This window comes from Bactrocera neohumeralis, chromosome 4 (assembly GCF_024586455.1).
Source record: "Bactrocera neohumeralis isolate Rockhampton chromosome 4, APGP_CSIRO_Bneo_wtdbg2-racon-allhic-juicebox.fasta_v2, whole genome shotgun sequence".
Classification (NCBI taxonomy): Eukaryota; Metazoa; Arthropoda; class Insecta; order Diptera; family Tephritidae; genus Bactrocera; species Bactrocera neohumeralis.
In genome coordinates, this window is record NC_065921.1 from 36,205,441 (window position 1) to 36,231,885 (window position 26,445).

The following is a 26,445-nucleotide window of genomic DNA, read 5'->3' on the forward strand; positions in this document are numbered from 1 at the left end:
CAGACAGACGGACATGGCTAAATCGACTCAGCTCAACATTCTGATCATTTATATACATATATATTTTATAGGGTCTCCGACGATTCCTTCTGGGTGTTACCAACTTCGTGACAAACTTAATATACCCTGTTCAGGGTATAACAACTACAGATCATGACTTACTAAAAATGCCTGAAGCGACACTTCGAAAACCGGTAGAATCAATTTGACTTCGTTTCAATACTATATTCTCATTTATAACATAAATAAAATATATGGCGGAAAAAATTGTCAATCAAAGAAAAAAACATCGTAATTAAAATTTTCACATAAATTTCAAAGTTATGGAGAAAGATGCAATCACAAGAGTTTTAGATCTTTCGATTATCTACAACTTTGCAATATAACATTTTTCCAAAGCACTCGTATTTTTACCGGAAATCGAAATGAACCCTTTCTCACCCTTAAAAATACAACCACTCTTCTCACCTTCCTCCTCCCGACCTCAAACCTTCCGTAAATTATTTTTATTTTTTTTTAACTTTCTTTTCCAATTCAATACTTTTTGAATGCGATGTTCTTTTTTACATAATATTAATAAAGATAGGAAATTGTTGCGATGCACTTTTTTGATAAAACTAAAAACTGTTTTGAATAAGTTATTTTAAAAGTGTGCTTTTTCTCCGTCCACGACTGTATATTCATATAAGATATAAGTATACGTGATAAAGTGCACGTAGTGCCAAACATATCACACTCTACAGTGGAATATACATATACATACATACATATGTGATTCTATACATTAATACAGAGATCGAACTTAGAAATATTCAGCAACTTGCAATAGTTAGCATGATTAGTTACTTAGCATGCTTACATACACCTCTTCATGAATTATTTGAGCAGAAAATACGAAAAATATAAATAAAAATATTTCCTAATTGTAAATGTTGACAACATAACAGTGTCCCACAAAGATCACTCTCAGAGAGCATTTATTTATTGTAATCAGCATGCTGCGCAACAATTTAACAGCGCGCTGTTCACGCATTAACTGTTATACCTCCATGTTAATTAACCGCAACCGCATTTATCGTATATATAAGAATACTGTACTAATAATACCGATTATGTTTTGTTTATGACAGCTTGGCTAACGCAAAGCGCACCGTTATCAGCACAAATTCCGATGTGATGACTGCTAAAGTCGGCTAAATTTACGCTCTTGTAGGTTTTTCGAAATTGATTGCTCTCTCTCTGAGCAACGTTTTTTATTTGAAATACGATATTTCAAAGACTTTAATTACTCGAGACTGGATAGCTATATTCTATGTATCTGTCAAGCGTTGAAAAACATATTGCAAGTAGTAAGAGCTTTTAGCGGCTACTAAATAATAAACGATATTTGACTTGGAGCGGTTGTTTACCGAAACCATCTAGTGGGCTCGCTTATGCACAACGAAGTTCGAAATATTTTCACATACGGGAGAGAAAGTACTCAGAGAGCAGAACTGTATGTGTATGCAAAATCAAATTAGAATTCGAAGTTACCAAACAATGGCGCTCAACTACTCACATAAATACCGGTTGAAGAGCATGCCAGTAAAAGGTATGCAGTAGATGCGAGCAAACTCGCGTGTGCTCAGAATAAACAAACAGCAAGCGTGAGCAATCGCAACGGAAGTTCGAATTTTCGAAGTATGCGCTGTGAACACAAATGAATTACAATATTTTGATTGTGTGTCTGTGTATGTGGTGTTTTCGTAAATTTTTGTTGCTCCCTATATGTATGCTTGCAGTCACTAGCGCTGGCTACAATTCTAACTCTGCTGACTCTCCTCACGTCAAGCAACTCTCGTTTGCACCACCACTATCGGGCACAATTTTCGTGTGATTCTCCAGCATATTATGGCCGCTACGAGGTACGCGTGTGTGTTGTGCCTTTCGTACTGACGTTTCTCTATTGGTATTGGTGCTGCTCATTCGTCTCCAACAATTCGCAGACCATCTCGCTCTCGTCGCACTTTTGCCGCATTTAGTCTTGTTTATGCCGGCTAACATGCAACATAAGCGTCGTCGTTGTCGTGTTTCAAATCGCGCGCAGCAAATATTGTTATCGTCGCCGTTTACAAACGCCGTAAGTGCAAAACGTTGCCAATCGTTGTCGTCGCGGCAGCAACAGCAACAGCAAAAGTAATAGTCGTCGCCATCGTCGTCGTCAACATAGCCGTCGTATCGTCAGCAGCGTCAATCGTTGTCGCCTTTGTGTGGCAACGTCCTAATGTACAACAAGCGTACGTTCGTTGCTTAAAAAGTGCAAAAACCACTAGTTACTAACGTAAAGAGCTGCGCTAAAAGCTAAAGAGAGTGAAAAAAGCAAGTGTGGAAATTAAAGAAATCGCAAAAAAGCGTAAATCAGCGGCAAATTGTTCGTTAGTGAGCGTCTATAATTGCAGTGTAAACAGTCGGTAGCTACACACGGGCGCATTTAAGCCCGCAGACCGTACACCGTAAAGTGGTAGTAGTAGCAGTCGCCGCAGCAGCGACAGCAATAGCAATAGCAACAACAGCAAAGTCAGACAAAGCGAACAGCGCGTGATGCATGCGTACGCTTTTGGGCCAAGTCAAGAGCAACGAGATACAGTCAGACGTTTCGGCATCTAGTTTCCGCATGCAGTAAAAGCCGGTTAGACCGAGAATTGAAGGTTAGCGAAAATAAAAATAAGAAAGTGCTTAAAAGAAACTAGCGAATTTCATGCGTGTTTCGTAAAAAATAAAAGAGTGCCATTAGATAACCGAGCGAGTGCGGTGGTGAAGAAGTTCATGTGTAATAAAGCCAGACGCCGGTAAGCGTGAGTGCAGTGTTGAGCGCAGTCATTTAATGGGCCAACCAGTTTTAATGTAAAGTCACATAAAAATATTTTCCAGCTACGAGCCGGCAATAATAAAGTACGTAGATTCAGTGCAAGCGCACAACTTGGAGCTTTTGATTCAAAGCACACACACATACACAGGCGCGACATATGGCTGTGTATGGAAGCGCCTATGTTTGCAAGAAAATTCTTCTTACTGCCTGAAGCAGCAAAAGCAAACAGTCTCTAATCGAGTTAATATCAACAGTGCCGGAGCCAGCAAGCACGTCAATAGACTGATAGCGGCGTATGCAAAAAAAAACAGCAACAACAACAAACAAAAAGCAAACAACGTACACACGCACAAGCAGCTACTGCGAGGCATAAAGAAAAAGTAAATAAAATATAAGAAATTTAAAAGTGCACAACAAAAACAAAAGTACTAAACAGTGTGCTGCCAACGTCTTGTGTGCGTATGTGTGCGCCGGCAGGTGATATGCGGTGATAAGCGCCGGTAGCAGTGACAGCAAGTGCAAGTAACAACAAGAAAGTGCGCTAGAGAAAACATTGAATCAAATGTATGGCAAAAACAAAAACAAAAACAAATACAAATAATTACAAAAGAAAGGTGTGCAAGTCAAATACAGAAGTTGCTCAACGCACACAGCTAGAATAAAGTGCAGATATCTGTGTAAGCAAGTGTGTGTGTGCTTCTGAAAAAACTACGTATATAATAACAATAAAAAATAAGATAAAAACAAATCCAAAAGAAATGAATTAAGGGACTACTTGCATTGCAACCTATTTTTGGAAATATTACCGCTGTTGGCCCGCAAAAAAAGTTAAATTAAAAAATCTCTTAAGTTATCAAACATGTTCTGCGAATCATTTAAATTGCAGTGTAAAAAGAATCAAAATCAAATTTTGCACAATTTTTAAAAATTTACCATAATTCGTCTTAATTTTTAGAAAGTGCTCAACAGTGTAAATATTAACCGTTATAAGCGAAATTGTGGAGCATGTGTCAACAATAAATTTTAATACAATTTCATTCCGCTGTCTAGACGCCTACATATTATACTTCGCTTCATTTTCGCATTATTAATGCAAACGCGCACTTATGTATGTGTGTGTATGCGCGTGTTCGTTTGAGCGGCGCAAATGTTTGATTGGTGCTTTATTAATTTTAGCTGAAATTTTAATTAAAAACAAAACATAAGAAAAAAATCGTGAGCAAAAACGGCAACAAAAATTAAAAGCGTCAAAATTGAAATGCGAATATCAAAAATTAAAATAGAAATAGCATAAAGAAATGAAATAAAATTCAGTGGCCACAAACGCGAAACTCACAAACACACATACCTACTTCATAAAGGAGAAATTATGCGTCAGCTTTTGAAATAATTTATTTAGAATTTTTGCGGTTGGCAATTATTAGTTGGATTTTTTTTCAACTCAACAACAACAACAGCGTGTAAGTAATTACACCGAACCATTGCAGTATTTAACTTAAAATTATGTCTAATTTATAAATATTGTAAGCACATTAATCAATTATTAATAAAATTGTGAAGATATTGAAGAACTTAGAATGCATCGTTGCCTTCTATGTAAATATTCAACAAGTCATGGCATCAAAACTTTTTTAAATTGTAAAAATGATACGAGATTTAATAAACCTCAGAAAAGTGCATCGATAGATAAACAAAAGCCTGAAACAGCTGTTTGCTTTGAAAATATAGAGAAATTAGAGTTCCTCAGCTGATAAACATTTTTTAAATTTTTCTTTTTCTTTTTTCAATTGATTTTTTTTTGCAAAAATCTTTAGATTTTCCTAACTTATTAAAAACCTGTTGCTGTTGAAGTTAACTACTATTTTTTGAGATTTAATTATTAGGTATCGTAAGCCAATCGCAGCTTAATTAGTAAAACAAACGTTATCTTCGATTGCACCAAAGCAAACTGCTCTTCACAATTATAAAAGATTCTTTATATAATTGCAATCGTCGAACTATATGCAAAAATGGTCAAATTTTAACAATTTTTTCTGTGATTGAGCTATTGCCTTATATGTAGTTATCTCGTCAAATGAAAAAGCTTTCCGTACAAGCATTTGATTGGGATCGTTCAGTTTGCATGGCAGCTATATGCTGCAGTACTCCGACATCGGTGGTTTTGAGAAATGAGCATTTTTTGAGGAGAAAAGAATGTAAGCGAAATTTCAGTTCGATATCTCAAAAACGGATGGACTCAGCTTGTTATGCCGATTAGGGGGTAGACTTTGCGGTGGGTATGCGCAGTAGGGTATGTCGGGCGTAAGGATGTGCCTAAAATCCAATATCCACCATGTCTGTTTTTGACTTGCCTCAAAATTTCAGTATAGTCTTTGTCAGAAATAGTGCTATAAGACTCAGCTTGAACTGATATTATAGACTTTGAATGATATATGAAAAGACATTTGAAGTTCAAGCGACAAATGTCCTCTGTCATTGAGTTGTTAGGTGCTCAATTGGTAGTAGCAAAGGCTACAAGTTCTGACCGGAGACTGCAATCTGGTACCACGGGGAGCAGTTAGACCTTGGAGTTCGCTCCAATCTGCTCATTGCGTTTGGCCCTTTAGAGATATTCGTGGTGGCTGTGGTTTAAACCTAAAGGCAGGTAGGATTGAAAAATTCAATTCAGTTTGTAGTCGCACTGCGGCCGGGTGCCGAACCGATAGCATAGCATAGCGTTTAGATCGACCTCGAACGCGATCCAGGCGGAAAAGGTGTGTCTTCCACCCGACCGATTGTAAAGAATATCGGCGACCTACGACATTTACCAACATTTTGCTTTACTCTCTCTTAATATTATCAATTATTATTATATCTACAGTAGTTTGTGAGTTTTGGTTTTTGTATGCAATGAAGGAAAAGGTGTGTATTTTATTTTTTTGTTTTTTAAGAATGATTGTATTAGTATGCCTTGCCAAACTGGATCTCTTCAAAAACTTCATAAAAAAATTTCGAAGAATATTTACTTTCATACTTTCCTGCTGTAATATAATTAAATTAAAATTATAAAGTCTATTAACAACCTAATTTTAGTAATTTTCTTGGAGGTTACATTTTTATAAGTTGATACTAAATATTTTTTCAGATGATCTTAATTAAGTCAACTTGAAAACACATAAATTTAGTCAGCAAAAGTAGAGACATTGAGCGCAGTCATTTAATATTTTGTACACTTTGAATTCAGATCTACTAAATACATAAAATGTTTTCCAATTCTTTACCTTTCATTTTCCGAAATCCTGCATAAATTTGAGCTTTGCTGCCAAATATTTAAACAGCACTCTAACACACTTGCAGCAGTAACAACTAAAAGTGGCATAAGTCAACATTAGCGGTTATGCAGTTCAACGAAAATTGAGTACACACAACCAAAAACCAGAAGACAACAACCAGCATTGATGTTCTTACTTTTACCTGTTGGCTAACTTGATATCATGAATCATGCACTTAACGCCATTTTCAAAACAATTATAATAATCAATTTTATTAAACGCGCTGCCAGTAATGCACACAACTGTTTGACAGTCAGCACAGCAGCTGTTTTATAATAAAAATAAAATTAAAATAAAACCACAAAATTGGCTTTGACGCATATACCGTAAACATTGTGTGTGAGGCAGAAAAAATACCGTGAACTAAGCGTTTGGCCGTAAAACCAGCAGATCAGTGTAGTTATAATAAAAATCAAATTGCTTGCAGCTCACTATGTGAGCGTTCTTACTCACTTGTGTTTCCAGCGAATTCAACAAGTCAGAGTGTCCACATGTGGCGTGTGGCAAGTGGCGCCCACTCGGCGCCTACTGCAGCTACTGTGTTCACAACAAACCTCTGCCACTCATTACACCCATTCGATATGGTCACACAAGATGTTTTTGCTTTTGTTTGTGTTCGGTGCTCTGTTTTCTTTATTTTCGCGAATACGATCATATCTTTTTTGTTGTTGCAGCAAGAACAAATCTGTTCTGCTTTATGGCGATTTGATTTTTGCCTTTAACCACAGCTGACACCGTTGGACACATTTCATGCTCCACTTTTATTTGCACATCTACACAAACAAAAAAATAAAATAAAATAAAACCAAATAAAATGCCTGCGTCATCTCATAATAAATAAAGCAGTGCAACAACAACAACATGTGAGTGCTTGTTGCTGTGAATCAGGCAATAAAAGTGAGAACTGAATTTCGTGTTTTTTCATCCATTTTGTACTTTTTATTTTGCTTTCGATTTTTACGTAAGTTATGGGGACAAAGTTAAGGCCATAAGTAAAGCACGAAAAAGACGCAGTCTTAAGAAGTGTGCCGTAACGTTTATTTTTATATGACAAAGTTGAAATTGTTGGCGTTCTTTTGTTTCACTTTTTCTTGAACAATTAGCTTGATATCTTTTGGCGCACATAAAGCGGTATACATACATACTATTATATACATAAGTATGTACGTACATACATATATACATACTTACATATAGTACATGCTATGTGCTTAATGCGTTAAATTGCCCAAAGTCCATTGTCAACTTACGGCTATAACAGCGCTTGTTTTATGTCTGTTTCTTTTTGTGTACAGTGTTGCCACTTAAATATTATTTCACAGCCACTTTTCACTGAAAGTATGTAAAAGTAAAAAATCCTACGCATTTTAGTGAGTGTTTTAAGCAAGTCATAAAAAAGAATCATATATAAGAAAGGAAACATATTTTTGAGGAATAGCTTCTAGTTTTGTTTTTGAAAGAAGAAATTCATTTTAAACAATTATTGGTTAAACTTTTGGCAGAATTTGTTTCAGTTGGGTTCTTAACAGTCAGAAGCTATTTTTACACAATTCTTAGTAGATTGTTTTCTTTATATACCAATCTTAAAAATATGTTCAAATATTATATTTTATAAAGAAAATTATATAATCTACTATTTTTGCTACATAATTTTTAGTCCATCTGTTAATAATCGCTCAAGATTACCAAAGGTCCATAAAAATTCTTAAATTTTCTTCCAATTTTTGCCAATGCGATTTAGGTGGCAACGCCATTTCCCCAATGGGAATTTGCGCGACATAAAAGCTTTGCGCAACTAATTGTTAGATAACAGCTTGCGCAAATTTGCGAATTTTCGTATTTTATCGTAAATAATTAGAGTTTGGAGGGCACAGTATCACAAAGTCTACGAATAAAGCAACATTAAATGTTAATAGTTTTAAATGAACATAACCGAAAGCGCGTTTTTGAAACAGAACTTCAATGAAAATTTTAATTTTAAATTATAATGTAAGGAAATTAAAAAAACTTCGGTTTAAAATACATGGTCCATAAATCTATGACGATCCGATCCTCAAGACACTTTGACCAACTGTATTTATTATTATTTTTGTCTTTTTTGCACTTGGTTGTATCCCCGATCCTACTTATTAATCAACACCACATATGCACATACATATGTATGTATGTATGTAAATTTATGATAAAAGAATAAGCAAAATTCGAAAATGTTCGTCTTATGAAGAGAACCCTTATGATTCATATCGTCATAACATATAACTTTGATAACCTATTAATCATACTTCGCTTATATTATCGCTGAGTATGTAAGCATGACTTGGTGTTGTGCTAAATAAATGAATGCTCTTATAATATTCTATTTCGTAACGTATTAAATACTGTAAATTAATGAACGGCTAAGTGAATTTTAAAAGTTTTGAAAATTTTAGCACAAAAATGTAAATAAAACTCCAAACAAATTAACGCTTTGTCTACTGATGAGCTCTAATTACAGGAATTCTTCTTTTGCTTCTATCTAGCAATCCAAATGCGATCAGCATTTTGCGAATCAGCCATGGAACCTAACCCACCCTAACCCAGTGCAAAAAACAAAAGTAAATTGAAATGAGGAAACTGTATCTTCTTGTTATGTGGCCTCCTCTTTTTTAGCGCCTAACGTATAATTTTAGCTCAGATTGCTTGTTACGTTTTCGATCCTATAAACACACATTCGTGGTTCTATGTACATACTTTCATGCATGCGCAACGATTATGCTAATAGATTCCACAAGCAATAACAAAAACAGTAGCTGACTAATAAGAACCACTTGAAATTGAAACTGGAAAATTGTTTAGATAAAAATGAAGACCAGCAGCGGCAAAAAAGCGCAGCAACAACAAGCCAAAGAAGGCAAAAGCGAAACTAGTTTCTTATAGCGATCGGCACAGCGGTGACTCTGCGCCGTCGCTGATTGAGTGGGGTACGAAATATTCAGAAAAAAGTTAAAAATCGTTCATTAATGCGTGTTTTTGTGTATGTGATTGTGCGAATGCATGTTTGTATTTACTTATGTGTGCATGTATGTACATGCGTATATGTGGCTTGAAAATTAGCGCTGAGCATGTGTATACAATTTGCTATGTTATTCTTTTGCTCAAATACATCGCATATATACTACATATATATTTAGTATGTATGTATATAAACAAACCAAAGTATTTGACTGATGGATGTTCTGCGTCAGCGGATAAGCATAAAGCATCCAAAGAGTTCACATTTGATTTGCCGAATATTTGAATAGGCGAGCGGTTTGGCGGTAATTGCTTGAACGCAGCCGGTGAAGTGATTGAAAAATTACTGTAAGTGGCAAGCATTATAACGAAAATAGCCATGCTCGTATGTGTGCGCGTGTTTTATGGCATTTTGCGCTAATTTTCAAGAGTTTATTCCATATAGCAACACAACTTTTCCAAGTGGTTACATTAACCGATAGGTCATGAATGAAGAAAAAACAAAAATTCATGAATTGATTGTTGATGTGGCTGCAAAAAGATACTGAATTTTCGAAATGGCTGCAAAATACACACACTTTTTGGTAATATTGCGTCTGAAGATCCAAAGATTACGAAGTAGTGAATCGAACGCATTTTATCTAGAATATACAATGATAGTTTGGAAATAGCAACGGCCATAAAACATGTTTTCGATATTTATTGATGTGGTTTTATATGAGTAAGAAAGAATTTGTCGAGACTTGAAAGGCAAAGATCTTTTATGTGTTTAATCAAAAATTGCTTGGCTTTATTGGTGTAGACTCCGCTTACCCGGTTATAGCCAAGTTATAGCCAACCGTGCGCCAGTCGTTCTTCCTTTTCGCTGTTTGGCACCAATTGGAGATTCAAAGTGTAGCCAGGTCCTTCTCCATCTGGTCCTTCCAACGGAGTGGAGGCCCGACCGACCGACTTTTTTAAAAAACAGACATTTTGTGAAAGCAAAAACGTATTTGCAAAAGACAAATATAAGAATCCAAAAACTTGTTTTTTTTATTTTTAACATAAATTTTAGGTTAAGTGAAAAAATATTAACAAAATAGTTATAGATCTTTTATTGCATACAACTTACACTTTTCTCCTTAGGACTTGCAATTTTGCCGGAAATCGAGATAAACTGTTTGGGCCCTTAAAAATTCAACCACTCCATTCTCTTCCCCACGTAAACTAGTTTTCGTTTTTTTGTTAATTTATTTTCAATTTCCAATAAGTTTTGTCCTTACACGATTTTTTTTTACTTTTCACCATCTTCAATGACTTCCAGCACTAATCGGATAGGATCGTAACTACTATGTAACTTTATTCCAATTCAGCCTATAGCCAAAATATTTTTATATATACAGCTAAGATGTGAAAAGAACGTGAAAAAAATTTTTTTTTAATAAAACTACAAGTAAGAGCTCCTTTATCTAAAAGAGGGGTCTCTCGTCCGAGGCTGTAATTTCTTTTTCCTTGAAGGCGTTTTTTACGTGGCGGGTCCCAAATCCAGCGCACAACACTGTGGTTGGATGGCTGCCTTCTCACTTTAGTTCTCCTTCAAACGGATGTTCTTAGGCTACACAGAGAATACTTGGTTTAAGATCGGAAGTCATGAGCTGCTTGAGCCATATGTGAAAATAATCGTTTCTGGCCACTACCAAGTGAATGGGGCTGAGAGAACTTTCTTCACTTGCGTAAACTTCTATACACTCCATTCTCCGTAAAGCGAACCTCTCAATCAAACAAACCGTCGACACACTCGCGACTTTGCTCCCACGCCACTGTTGACAATCATAACTTCGAAGTCGTAGACACTTTCGTCAATCTTGGAAACAATATTAACACCAACAATAATGTCTGTCTCGAAATCCAACGCAGAATAACTCTTTCCAACAGATTATGTAAAAGTTATGGTTTTTTAAAAAAGTTTTACCTTGTCAGCTTAAGATTTTATTAAAGAATATTTCTCATTAAAAATATGAAGATCATGTTTGAGCCACGCTTACTCCTAAAAAGCCATCTTTTAAGTCTAAAAAAGTGTTATTATGTATATATCACTCGTTGATTGTGCATTGTTACTAAGAAATGGTATCAATGGACAAATATACATATGTATGTACTTATGTAGGTGAACAGCGCAAAAAACAGCGAGCAGAGTGGAGTGATGACGAATCGATGATCATATGAAGTCCTTGTCGTTAGTAAATTGGTCCAACAACGGGCATAAATCATGTCTCTCAAACATTACATATTTATAATTGCAACATAAATTACATCATATAATTGTGATTACATAGGCATTTCTCTAATAAGATTTTTGCAAATGGAATTCACTGTCTTATTCGATTTAATTAATAGTTATGCAGACATTTAAAAAGTTGAAATGGAATTTGTACTTGATTAGCTTAATAAGAGAATCTTGCCACATATGCATACATACGTATATTTAAGCTTAAAAAATACTCGTTTTGTTTACTTATAGATATACTATATACAGACATTTCCATGACTTTATTTCTCATAACTTGAAGTTTCTTCAACAAATCATAAAAGCGCAGGATCCCTGTCCTTCAATTATTTCCTTGCCACTTCATTGTTTCAGTTCACAACCTCATTTGTTCTGCTGATTTGTTGCACAAGCAACGGCAACAATTTCATTAAGTTCGCTTCAATGCCACAGAGTACGGTTGCATGCTGCTTGGGTACTGTCAATTTGAAAATCTGAAAAAGTCTCCCCTTCGTTACACGAGCAGCATCTAACAATGGCCACTAATATGTTGCACATGATACAAGTAGATGCATGCTAAACGCATGACTAATAACAACAATATAGTCGTACTTTCGTATATGCAACGCGCACACAAATGACATTGCCACAAGGCGGCTGTGTGCCTTCATGTTGCATGTGCGTTACTGTAGTGCCACGCATTTCGACTTTTTCGCTTTCATCAACATTGCGAAAATTCGAGTTTCCCGCTACTTTTTGCGGCATGCAACACGCGTATTACTTGATGCCACACACTTTGGCATAGTCGCACATGGAAATCGCTGAAGTGGCAGAAATGTGCAAAAAAGGAAATGCCTATAAATGCGTGCTAATGCGTCCATGCGACAAATATGCGGCAAGTAGTGTGACGGCATCAATTGGAGTTCTTAAAAGCAACGGTAAGTCCGGAAAATCGAATTTGATGCACCAAAGCTAATGAATGGATAGGAAAATGCGCCGCATTTAAATGAGCGGATGCGAAAAGAAAAGCACATCGCTTGCCGGCAACGTGCGACAAAGCGTGGAAGAGCAGAAACATCGTGAGAAAATTATGTTGCACATTGGAATGTGAAATTGAGAAAAATACAAATTTATTTTTGTTTTGAGTGTGTGCTACGTTGTGTTTCATGTATGTGGGGCATGTACCGCTAGTTTTGTTGCATGCAACCAGCAGACAACACGAGTGTAAACAATTCGTTGAAGATGCCGCGTCACTAATGCCAGTATTTGTACGTGCTAACACAGATTTGTGGTAGTTGCAAGAGCATATGAAGGGGAAAGCGGAGAGACAATCGAGGTGAGTGTAAATGGCCGTTGGAGAGAGGAAACTGTGGCAAATCAAGATCATGGCATGCAACGTCGACCTTGTTTATTGTAATAAATCGGTGCCGAAGCGGCGGCGGATTACGGTGAGCGAGGCAGTGCAGGAAGATGCTGAAAGTAAACCAAACAACAACAACAACGAAATTTGCCACGAGAAAAGCACATGCGTGTAAATATGGGCAGACATGTGAGAAAAGCAACTGAATAAAAAGTCATAATGCGACGCAAGTGAAATAGAATTTTCCGCTATTGCGTGTTGCACACACCAGCGACCAGTTGTTTGCTGTTTTTGTTGTGTTTGATATTAGCATTGTTTTCGCTTTTTTAATTGTATGTTGTCAAAGCTTGTTGTTATATATGGAAAAGTTGCTGGCTGGTTGGTTGTGGCGACTACTGTTGCATGTGGCAGCTATGAATTTCAATACAACAAACTTGCCACAAAGGCAGAACAAAAGCAAATAAACAACAAAAGGTAGTGTGAAGCAACATCGGAGCCGCGTTCATACCACTTTTATATAATACATATATGTACATCAACACATACACACATATTAGATACATACATATGTACATATGTATAAGCCTATAAAAGAAACAGAGAAGCACATGAAAAGTGATAAAAGTGTTGGAAGACAGCAATGAGAGAGTGTTCGTAACAAGCCAAACGTCAGCACAAGAGAGTCAAAACAAAAACAAAAGCAACAAAAGCGCATTAATAGCATCAAAGCAAAAGGCAACGCATTATAATGCACCTACACCCTATAAACAACAAAAAAACCCTGTACACAACAAATACACACGCATACCAGCTCGTGTCGCTGTTTACACAAACAAACCAGTAGCAAGGTGATGCAGCGAAGTCAAAGTTGAAAAATATAAAACAGAAATATGTGTAAAGAGGCACACAGGTGAGGGGTGTACTTAGTCGACAGTGAAGTGAAGCGGTGTAAAGGCAGAAACGCAATTTTTGTAATGTTGTGCGTACGCTGAGGAACACAAGCGCACAAGCAAAGCCGGATGTTAATGCCTCTCAAATAAACACATTCCCATACACTCGTTCCTACATATTACTATATGTATGTATGTATGCATATATGAATGCACATAAGTGTGTACCATATGTACATATATACAAATGCACGTTCTGCTCTATTGGGAATTCATATGAAACGAGAAGCAAAGAAGAACAAAAATATTAATGCAAATTTAAATAATATATGAAATGCAGAACATTGGATGACGACTCGGCTCATAAAAAAATGCTTAAACAAGATTTTCAAGCTTTTATCGATACACAAGTCTGAGAGAGATATAACTAAAATATAGTTTTCATTTTTCATATTTCTTTTCATACAAATTTTTCTAAACATTTTCCTTATTTTTGTGTTTATAGCTTCTTAGAAACTTGTACTTTTCAGAAAAAAAAATTATTAAAATACATATTATTTCCAAAGAATAACAAAACCAAGTAAAGGGTGATCCATTTCGAGTTTCCCCTAAAATAAACACAGACTTCAAATTTATTGGGGAATGTTTATTATCATTCGAAAGGACTTCCCTTGGCATTAATTTTTTTAAGATTATCTCTCTCAAATATTGACTGGCTGCCTCAGATGGTCCATCCGTTTAGTATAATATTCGATGATTCGTTCGAGCATTTCGTGTGGTAACTGGCGAATGACAAACGTGATGTTTTGCTCCAAGTCCTGAATGGAATCAGGAATGTCCGCATAGACTTTAGATTTTACATATCTCTACAGAAAAAGGTCTAACTTTGTGATATCACAGGATCTTTGTGGCCAATTGACTGGCGCAAAACGTGAAATTGCCTGCCCAACGATGTTTCCACCGACCCACAAATCACACCTAACAGTTATGTTTTTCTGAATGAAATGGCAGCTCTTGAATCTCTTTATTCTCCAAATGCGACAATTTTGATTGTTTACATACCCATTGAGCCAGAAATGGGCTTCATCGCTGAACGAAAAAAAGTTTGGGATCTTCTTGGATCTTTTCATGAGTCCATAAAGCGAAGCGATTTCGCTTGGAATGTCGAGAGGTTTCAGTTCATGCACAAGCTGTATTTTGAACGCTTTCAATTTAAGATCGCGAGGTAAAATGCGCCAATTCTAGCAAACAATGCCAGGCCCGTTCTTTTCGCTGAAATAACAAATTGCGAGTAAACAATAATACAAGGTCATCTATTCAGGAAGGTTTAGCTAAGATGGTCAGTGATTTTATTTAGAAACTGTCATGCAATTTTTTTTTTTTTGTGAAATTCGATTCTACAGCAAGCAGTTGTTCCATCAGTTATTGTACATATACATAGAAAGTTGAAAAATTTGTTGAACTCGCAGAGAAAAATGCAAAAACTGACCGAGGCAAAATACAACTTGAAAAGAGCAAAAATAAAACTAAGAGACCGTCAAAAGTGTTTGGAACATTAAGATTTCAGACAGCCTACTACTTCTCGGCATATACTTTTTGGTTAAAATTAAAATTTCCAGCGGTTTGGTTCTCTTCAGTTTGGGATTCATTCACTGCACACAGATGCGGTGTTCAAAATACTTAAAACCTCTTAACAACTAAATGTAGATATCGGAAGCAGCAGAAAATTAAAATCGTTTAAGCACGCTGTTGATAGCTGCAACCTTGCTTCTAGTGCTCAGATCTTAACGAAATATGGAATATTTAACCGAAAAATGATATATTTTAAACACTAATTTTTTTCGACCAACACAAGAGTATATAATTCCTTAATATTTCCATTATAAATAGCATGTTTGAATAATTTCCGAGTTTTAGTTTAATTATTTGAAGATCAACCCTTATAACCGGGGGATGGACTACATAATTTTTTGCTGAGTTGTCCAAGAGTTTAGTAGGCGATAGATCTTTTGTCTAATGAATTACCTATTTTTACCTGTAGAAATCTCAACATTGTCAACAACATGGTCTTGTATATATCATATATAATATAATTGGCATACAAATCGGAAATCATTTGATCAGACCGAAATGTCACTTTGGATTGTTTGACTCCATTTAGAGTTTTTTAATTATTTATCTTCGGTTCTTCAGTTAAAATTTCATATATTATTACTAGTATTAAATAAAATATACAAAGAACGACACTTTGTGTAACTAATAATATGAGAAACTTTTGCCGTATTACTTGCGGAAGCTTCAATAGCCTACCCAGCGCCCTCTATATAAGAAGTTATTACTATTTTGTCGATAGCTTGCAACTGTACATAAATTTAAGCAACTCTTTATTTGCTTTTAATCGCTTTTCACTCTTACAAGCTATTTATTCTGGTATTGAAATTTGTTTTTGTTGAATTTTTCCGTTTACCTCTTCATCAAATTTGGTTTTATATTTTTTTAACGTGTTTGTGGCACAAACTTGTAAAGGCAGCACACAAATTCGAGACCAAAACAAAAATGAAAAGAAAATAAAAACAAACAGCGGAAAACAGAAGAGGTGCGATGTAAAGGTCTAGAGGGGGAGCAATGTATTGGCTGGAAATATACAAAAGGTGATAATTGACACAGTGAAAAAATAAAAGAAGTGGAAGGGTATTGTACTTACAAGCTATGACAGGTAGAAGAAGAGGCAGGTCTGGTCAAACTTATGAAAATGCCAATAAAATGTTGAATGCATATCGAATGGGGAAGTGAAAGACAATAATTGTTGAAGAGTGGAAAGCTATAAAGTGAAAGAAAAACGCAAAATATATTAACAAAAGAAAAAGAAGTTCATTGGTGAGGATTTTTGAGGACATTTTTTTGAAACGAGCGCACGCAAGTGAGAATGGACCAGAATGAAGTAATTATTCAAAACAGTGAGGTTTGAATTCTTTAATAGTGTGTATCTGCAGTACTCAAGCAGTTTGAATTGAATAGAAAAACCTTAGAAGGAACTGAGCAAAAGTTCTGTGTATCTACTGCAAAGAGTCTGTGAGCTGGGTTTTGGAACAATATTCTCCTCAACGCTTAACGCTTTGAGTCGACATAACGAGTTTGTGTAGCAAAATATCGATTGTGCTTTTCTACGGCGTTGGAAATAAGGTCTCAATCTAAAAGAAGCGTTATTCAAAATATGTGAGAAAGCGTCGTTAAAGTTTTCAAATTGCGGAATCACGCTTGAGGTGTTAAATGGTGGAACTAAAACAATAATGAGAGAATAATGAAACTTCAGCAAGTCAGTCATTAAGTAATTATTTAGTTAAGAGGTAGGGATGTGTTTCTTTATACTGCTTGTATGAGATTGCAACAAACTGTTGGAATAACTTATTAAGGCCAGTAACGGGCATATCAAGACGACAAAAAACTTACGGAGTGCATTTTACCAAAAAAAAATTCAGAAAATTTGTTCTGTATTGCATTCGTATGACCAAACCATCTTACATACTCATGTATGTGATAGTGTTTGCGTTCGCGGAAACAGGAAATTGGGCTGATAAAGTGTTTAAACGTATAAAGGAAAAAGTAAATCGATGATAAACAAAAATGCGCAAGAATTATAAAAATATTACTTTTTCTTTGATAAAGAAATTGAAATTGGGTATTATCATAAAATGCCTTTTCCTTATAAAACACAGCAGATAATATGTAATGATGCAAATAGTATTTAAATGCATTTATAATATCAGATTTTGACCGGTTATAATTATATACATATGTAATAGAACCGTAAAAATGTGAACTGACCCATTTATACCGTTGATACTTCGCCGACATTAACACATGCATGAATATTCATAATTGTTGTGTGTTCCATTACTTTGTTTTGAATTTTTTTTGGTAACTATTCTGGCGGTTTTCAGCTACCAAGAAAGGGGAACGCGAGCTCGCGCCGCTTACAGAAGTTCACTGACCCGAAATTTTCATAGCCCGGTAGAATATCGACACTCATACATACAAACATATCAATTTACATACGAACGTTAAAAATATTTTTCCCGTTCTCTCTGTAGTTTTTCTTCGCATTCGCCGTTGTTGTTGTTAGTCGGTGCCGTTGGTTTATTCGGTAATATGAGTAGCAGGAAAACCAGGTTAATGAAATATGGTAAAAGCAAAATGCAACAAAAACAACAATGCAGATGGTCAAATGGCCGAGAATACACAAGAAACGTGTATTACAGAATGATAAATGTGTGTATATTTGCTTTTTGGAAATGAGTAAAACGAGTAATCGAATTTATAGTTGTATAAATATAAGCTTTTCTTTGTTTGGCTGTAGCTTGGCGGGAAGGGTAAATTCGGCTTTGACAGAGAATGAGAAAATATCACGTGGTATGTCGTGAAATATGCTATGAAAGTAAATACTCGTATAGGTATAAGTAAATACGTTATTAAAAAAATATAGACAGACAAAAACGATATATGTAAATAATCGTTAATTTATATGCATTTACTCCATAACAGTTTTTATAAAAATATGCTTATCAAATTTGTGTAAAATTATTATTTTTTAAATTACTGATAATTATGATCTAAATAAAATTAAACTAATTTTTCACGAATTGAATTATTATTAAATTATTTGTGTTGTTTTTTCATTTACAGGCACGCTTCGAAATAGCTGAAGCGCAACCGTTGTCAACCAGAGTACAGTGAGTTCGTTAGAGAAGCGAAGAATAAGTGTTAACATAAAAATAAAAAATAGAAAATAGCAGTAGTTGTTGTAAAATTCAATAAAGAAATTAATATTAAAATTAGCTTGTGTAAAAGTTGTGTGAGAAAATTTTATGAACTCAAAGTGCATACAGTTTGCAAAATAATAATAAAATCGGCAAAATTTTATAAATTCAAAAATTATTTTTCACAAAAGTGTAAAAAATCTCAATGAAAACGGAGTCGTTGGATTTTCATAGTATGGATCTCAATATGGATATACTACCGAGCGGGAATATATTCAGCGAATTGGAGCACGTCTGCACCACTGGCTACTTCTCATCACAACCATCTATTGAGGATCAATGGCAACAGGTAGGTGTGCGCTATTTATAAACATTTAGTTAAGTGCTGCTCTGGCATCGCATACTAAGAACAAGAGTCTCTATAATTGAAAACATAAATAACAAAAAATAAATAAAAAAACATTTTAGACACTAATTTGTTTCTCTTTTCTTTGAAATTTTGAACCACACAAATTTTAATTAAAATCTGATATATGTAAATATAATTGTTGGCTTTTTTATAGAATTTTTTTCCCCCCAATTTCACTCAAATAGTGTTGCAGCCTGAAAATTCAAATTTTGTAGCATTTGTTTAAAAGAAATTAAAATATTTCGCGTTTTAGCAGATAGTTTATGTCTGCGCTATTTTTAAATGGAAATCTATGTTCAGATGTAAACAAAGGCGAAAAAAACACACATATTTAAAAGAACTAAAGAATAAATGCGAGAACTCAAATATTCTGGCAGAGTGCTGTATATATATTTGAATATATAGTTATGAGTGAAAATTTCATAGATTATTTTATGTGAATTAAGTATTTTAATATATGGGTGGGTCAAAGATACGAATGCTTTATTCGCTTCGTACTCTGAAAATTGCTTAACAGACACCTCTACGAAATGGTCTCCTTGTAAGATCTCTTAATAGTAACGTGAAAGTCCAGCCCTTAATGGTTTTATATTATTTTCTTATCATCAGAAAGAAAAGTATTTATCTTGCTTCCAAATGCTTCATAAAATATTCAGTTTCATAGTTTTTGTAGGAAATTAAATGCTTCACAACGTGGTCTCTAAGGATTTTTCGTAAACATAGCCATTTGAAAGATATTAGAGGTTGAAGTTTGACTATTTTAAGGCAAATTTCTTTTGTTGTTTCTTTTGAATTTTATACTTCAATGAAAAAACATCATTGTAAATTGTAAAGACTACGAGAGTATTGTAGGAAAAATGTTTTATTTTTTGTAGTGTTTGGTTTTTGTGTGTTTTTTTATAGGCATTGACGCTGAATATCTCGAAAAAACATCATTGTAAAATTGTAAAGACTATGAGAGTATATAAATATAACAAGGTACTTACTTTTAAATTAGATTTGAAAGAAAAAAGTGAACTTAGTTCTCTTTTTTATTTTCAGAAATTTATTATCAGATTTTAGAATTAATGTTTTTGGTAATATTTGATGCTTCTTTTTTCTTTCAGATTTTTATATTTTATTTTTATTTTGTTCTTCTGTACATTTCGACGCACTCTAATACGCAGATGTAGCTTTCGTACGCCACTTAGTTGGAAGCAATTACAATCCAGCATGTGCTTGAAATACAAATAAAACCTGTCTTCCAGCAGTCAATAAACTTTTAGATAATTTCTTCAATATTCAATGATTTCCTTAAGCAAGCTTGTGTGTTTACAATCAGTGCGATCAAATCTTAATATTAGCTTTCTTTGTATATTTTGATATTTTAGGGCACTGGAAAATATTTTTCTTCGAAATAATAATTTTTTATGAGCTAATACTAATCATTGTAATTTTCCACATCTTTTTTACTGTATTAAAAAAGACATACACGTTTACTTCGGCTACACTGAAACTTTAATAACTTTCCTTATAGCATAAAATGGTCTAAAATTATTTTATCCTTGAGTTTGATCGTTAAGTTTGTATGGCAGATATACATATATAGTACATAGTTTAATCTGAATAATTTCAAATAATTTCAGCTACATATATGCTACAGTGGTCCAATATAGGCGATTTCTTGGAGAAAAACAATATATAATATATATACTCTATATGTACATATGTACATAAGAACATGTGTACATAATAAGAACGTGAGTTTATATGAAGCTCCAAAGAATTGGCATAGAATTTTCTTAATGACCAAGTGATTAAATGAGTGAGTGTGAATGATGTGTTTATGACTCACAATACCCGAAAAGTAAAGTTTGCTTAGATTTTTCGTAAACGTAAACAATCAAGTCCTCATTAAGTTTAGTTGCTATTTTGAACGTTTAAAAAAGAAGAATCTATATTTATCATATTGTGTGCGCTTACGGAGATGGCGCGGTGGCAGCCTTTGACCTTCGGCTAATTGATGTTGATATGTACTATAGTTTCGCGTGCAAAAAATCAGCTTCTCTGCGTAGTTGAACTGTGTGCTCACATGGTCTGCACATAAACAAGGCCGAGTCCCCGGCAGCTGATTGAGTAATCACTACTTCTGCAGTTCGTACTTAAAATTCATGTCCACACAAGCGCATTGACGCAGCAATTATTTCATACTTTAGTTTTTATCAAAGCTTTGTCTTGAGGCCAAGCAGAAATCGCAATCTTTAATACACAGGACATACATACATACATACATATATATGTACATATGTGTGTATGTGGGCACTCGTCGCTTATCACTGAGCACAAGCGCTGAATTGTGCTTATCAGCCATGCAACAGCACAATGCCTGCACAGTGCATTTCGATTTATTCATATTTTTCCATAGAAGTGCTTGAGTTTATCTGAAGTACAGAAATACCCGTGCCTGCGGGAGACTGTGGGGCGAAATATGTATGTATATAAGTATGTATGTGCAAGAGTGCAGCGTATAAATAACCTCGAAAGAATGCGAATAACACTTTTACTGCGCGATAACCGGTTTCTTTTCGCTTGCCGATAAGTTGTTGCAGAAGAGTGGGGAGGTGCCGCGGGAAGTTCAGCGCTATAATGAATTATAATACAACAACAAGAGTAACAAGCAGTCACAATCAGCTGAGTTTGATAAGCGCTCTGAGCAATGGCAACATGCGATAATTGCTGCTCTTTTCTGTTTTGTTTTACATTTTGCTTTTGCTCTTGTTGTATTCGCATTTCTTTTTTGTTTGGGCACTTTTGTTTGCGTTGCGTGTTATCAGCAAAAGGTAAAAATAAGCAGCAGCAAAGGCAAATGAATTAGCAAGCCACTATTTGCAGAATGTGTGCTTTTTTGTTGTTGTACTAGCGCAATCACTTTAAAATTTAATTGTTTGCGTAAATATAAAAATACATATATGAAGACCAAAATGTGTTTGTGTTTCGGTGCGGTGATTCTCGTGGAACAATTTTTGTTGCTACTGGAGTTTTTTCCCTATTAAAGCAGTGAATAATTATATAGTACATATATGTACATAGTATGCATACATATGCAGTGTAGCAGTACTTGAGATACAAGAACGCTTGGCATCCCTGCTGGAAACTCGTCACGGAGATGCGCATGAGAAATTGATCAAATTGCATCCACGACTGTTTTGCAGGAACGAATTCGATAAACCAATTTTTGAGTACTTTTTGCACTAAGTCAAGTTGTATGTCACAAATAATACATTGTCTTCTAAAGCTTGAAGAGAGTCCGGTTTGTTGCAAAAGACCAATGATTTCAAAAAACCTCACAAAAAGTAATCTTATTGCGTTAAATCACAACTTCTTGGAGACCATTACATTCCACAATTTCTTGAAATAATCGAGCCTTCAGACTTTTCTGGTAATAATTCTGTCGTAAAAATCAGCCAATTAACGACGTTTTCGGTGGTCCAATGACTTCAGTTCTTGAGTAAGAACAATTTTAATATTTTCTCTAAATCCGCCAGGTTGTGGTTGAACTCTTGAGAACTTCTTGGAATCGACAAATTGCAGTCTTCAACAAGACTTGACCGAACGACAGCAATATTTTCATTACTTCGAGCTTTTCTTTTTTTATTGACACTTGAACATTATGTAAAGAAAGTATACGCCCGAAATTTTCAACAATTCGACGAATATCGAGCACAGGTGGACGATTATTACGACCATAAAATGGCAAAAGCGAACGAAAGGTTGCATTGGAGAACGATTATTTTGATAATAAAGTTGAATAATATGTGAACTTGCGTGTATACTTCCATTATAAAATTATAAACATTACTAAGTACATTGTAACTATAGATCATGACATATTAGAAATGGCCGTAACGACACTTAAAAATCATCATCCCTATTGGAAAACTTGGTATATATACCATATATATTTTACATCAAGGTAAAGATTTCATCAAACATAAAGCTTACAGTTTTGTTGTTTTAATCCGATATTTTGATGTGAAAATTTTTGGTTATATATTAGGTGTTTCTTCGATGCTAATTTGTAATTAGGTTTTTTTTATTAATATTACAAAAATACAGTTAGACCGAAGTTTACATCAAATTTCGTGACAGAATATATTTTTGTACAGGAAAAAAACCAACAAAAAACTTGTATAGTTGAATTTTAGCATACATCCATTTTGAGGTTATTCGAAAAAGGTGTAAATACAAAAGTTATAGATCTTATCATTACCTACATACAACTTTGCCATATAACTTTCCTCTATAGGACTCAAAGCTTTTCTAAACCTTAAAAACTCACACACGTTTCTGCCATTCCTCTTCACGACCGCGGATTGAAATTAAAAAAAAGATTTTGTAAACATTTTTCAGACTTATAAAAATCCAATATAAAATTTTTTAAACACTTATATAATTAGTTCACTTACTTTAGAACAGAAAAATATATATTTTCAATTTTTATTTTTTTTCTTAATTTTTTTTTTTAATATATAAAATATATACTAAAACAACCATTATTTTTATACCCTTGGAACATGTTGCTACGAAGTGTAATAGTTTTTTTTTATTATTATTTAATATTTTCAAAATATTTGCAACATTCATATCGGAAGCTCGCTTTTCTGCACTTCAGTGTTGCTTAGTTACGTTTGTATCAGTGAGTTTGCTTTGTGACTCGTGCTAATCTGAGTCATATGTTCTCAGCGTTATAGATAAGCACATACATACATATGTATGTACATGAGTATGTGTATTCGTATGTGCTGCTACAACCAGTCTGATACCACCAAACAATAAATAAAAAAATTTTTTTGTTATTTTTTATGCTCACTTTTCTTCATAAAAAATTATTTTCCTAACGACCGTGAATTTTTTATTTCTAACAACATTCCTTTGAACTCTGGGTTGATATGGCACTTCGCTGGAATAGAATAGTAAATAATTAAAAATGCTTTCGTGTTCATGTGTAGCTATAACAATTATGAATATAATACTGACATATCAAACTATGGGAAAGAATTTAGTTTTTTATGGTTCATCCATTTTGTGGACATAGAATTTTTTATAACATTGACTGATAAATGTATTTCGATATTTTAACTTTGCAAATTTTTTTATTTATGTACCTCACAACTTCAAAATCATTATTTATTGTTTTGTTTAATAAATATTTGCCATATTATAAAACATTGTTTATATTTGACATTTTTCCTTTCTGTCTTTATTAAAATTTAATAAAAAAAATTTATAACCTATATTATTTTTTTGTTAAATAATTTCAGATATAAATTAAGAGTAAAGTGCACTTTAATTTTATATGTATGTATCTAAACTCAATATGAGAACTCTACACGTACATACATATTTATATTTGTCAATTAATTCAGTTTGCTTGTGCACTAAAGCAATTACTTAACTCACATTATTGCGGCACACAAGAATACACTTTGTTTATGCATGTGTAGGTGTTCTGCCGCGACTTGTACCCCGAAAAATAAAGAGAACACATAATTGTTTGGAATTTTTTGGCAAAAATCTAGAAGTGCGAAAAAGCACATACATATGTATGCATATATATATAATATTTATCTATACAATAGATGTACAAATGTGTTGGTTCTGCTATAACAAACATACTTTTAGCGCTATATATGTAAGTGTAAGTGTGTTTATTTTCGCTGGCCTCATTTGATTTCGCGTTGCCAACTGGTATCAGCTTTAGGAACCGCAATAACAATTGGCGAATGTAAACAAAAAATCGCGAATCGCATTGATGTCGCGAACTTTGTATCTGGACTTTTGTTTATAATGAAATCTAGTGCGAGCAGACATTAAAGTAGTTTCAGAAGCTTAATGAGTAGTCATTGAGCTTTTCTGTATAAAACTCTTACCATCGATTATACATATGTACATACATATGCATATACAGAAAACATTTTACCTACATATATAAATATACATACACATACATACATATATGTACATTTCGATAAATTTTCGGTAAATTTAAATCGTTTTTTGGCGAAAACTCAATTTTAACAATATTTTTATGCAATTTTCGTTTGCATGTGAAATTAGCCGGAGTTATATAAGGGGCTGCCTGACGATATAAAATTAGCACTAGCGAATCAACGTTAGAAGTCTTAGGTTTGACGTTAAAAGTTTGATAATATTTAGTAAATGTGTTCAAAGCAAACAGATAGCTAATATATAGAAAGTGATAGCGCATCGCAACTGAATAACGTGTGAAGTTCTTTCATATGGTCAGTGATTATAAGCTGATAAAAGAGCTAAAATAACTCAAAAGCAACGAAATAAAGTCTTGAAAAGGCAGAATCACATTCAATAATTTTTATTTTAACTATAGGAAAGTTCAGTACTTGTTTAAGGTTGGGTTAGGTAAGATTTAAAGACTGATCACCGGATCACACTTGCTGAAACACCGGCTCCATTTCCATACTAGAATAAAACAATCAAAAAAATTACTACAAAAAACTTCGGTTACACCAAATTTACAGAGGGTTTTGTAAATTTGGTGTAACCGAAGTAAATACAATAAAAAAATTACCATTCAAGAAGTTGAGATATTGATCGAAATTTGTATGCTATAGTGATTCCATATCGGAGATTCCGACAAATGAGCAACTTCGTGGCGAGTTAATGAGTGCGAAATTTTGCCATTCACAGACAACAGACGGAAATAGGGACAGATACATTGCTGCATCAACTTAGCTAGTCAAGCTGATATGTAATATGTACGTAAATATTTAATAGGGTGTTGTGTTGGATGGATAGCCAAAGATATGACACCCCAGATATTTCAGCCACAAGCTGGACTTTCGAAAAATTTTTATTTCTAGGTGATTTGAATTTATTTTTTTTTATTTATGAAGCTAAAAGCTTGATTTTTACTTACTTTTACATAAAACTTTTTATCAGTAATTAAATATGAAAATATTTTTCAGTCTTTTTACATTTTCTGTTCCTATAAAAAATTAAAAAAAAGTAGTCCTAATTTAGTTATTTGTTACCCTCTGAACTCTTAGTTAAATAAGCTAGTTTTAAACTGCTTTACAACTACTATAAGATGTACGTTTAACGAAGTATACTACGATTTTTCTCTCCAACAAAGCAACCCCACTAAACAGTGGTATTTTTACAGCTTGATGTAAACTAATAAAAGTCAGATTTCACAAGTTTCAGTTTCTTACTAGTTTAAAAAAGCACTTTGATTCAAAATACCATATTGTATATTACATATAAGAGGTGCAATATTAGTTTGGCTTTTACTAAGGTCTTACGTCGTCATTTTAAAATTAGAGAGTCGTTATTAATCAATTAAATAAATTGTTGTGAGATTCATCCATACCTACTTGTATCACGCGAGTATGTGATGGTATCAAATCCACTGCTCATTGTACCCTATACCATTATGAATACCCCAGGGGCATTCTCCTTAAAAATTACTGCTACAATTTTTTCCCGCGTATGTAGCGATATAAACATTTTATTGTATTTTCGTATATATACCTCTATATGTACCTATGTGTGTTACTTTGTTTATGATTATAATTCCTTTATAAATACTCTTGGAAATTATTTAGCAGGTGTGAAAG

At 34.0% G+C, this 26,445-nt stretch overlaps 1 protein-coding gene across 1 annotated transcript in view; it reads left to right on the top strand.

Annotated features, from left to right (window-relative positions):
* Positions 1 to 2,037: 2,037 nt before the first annotated feature.
* LOC126755094 (Krueppel-like factor luna) overlaps positions 2,038 to 26,445 on the top strand; it is a 373,428-nt gene continuing 349,020 nt past the window's right edge. Inside the window, exons 1-2 of the mRNA XM_050467426.1 lie at positions 2,038 to 4,308; positions 18,329 to 18,751. Coding sequence (XP_050323383.1) covers positions 18,608 to 18,751 — 144 coding nt within the window. The 5' untranslated portion in view covers positions 2,038 to 4,308; positions 18,329 to 18,607. The remainder of the gene's footprint in view (positions 4,309 to 18,328; positions 18,752 to 26,445) is intronic.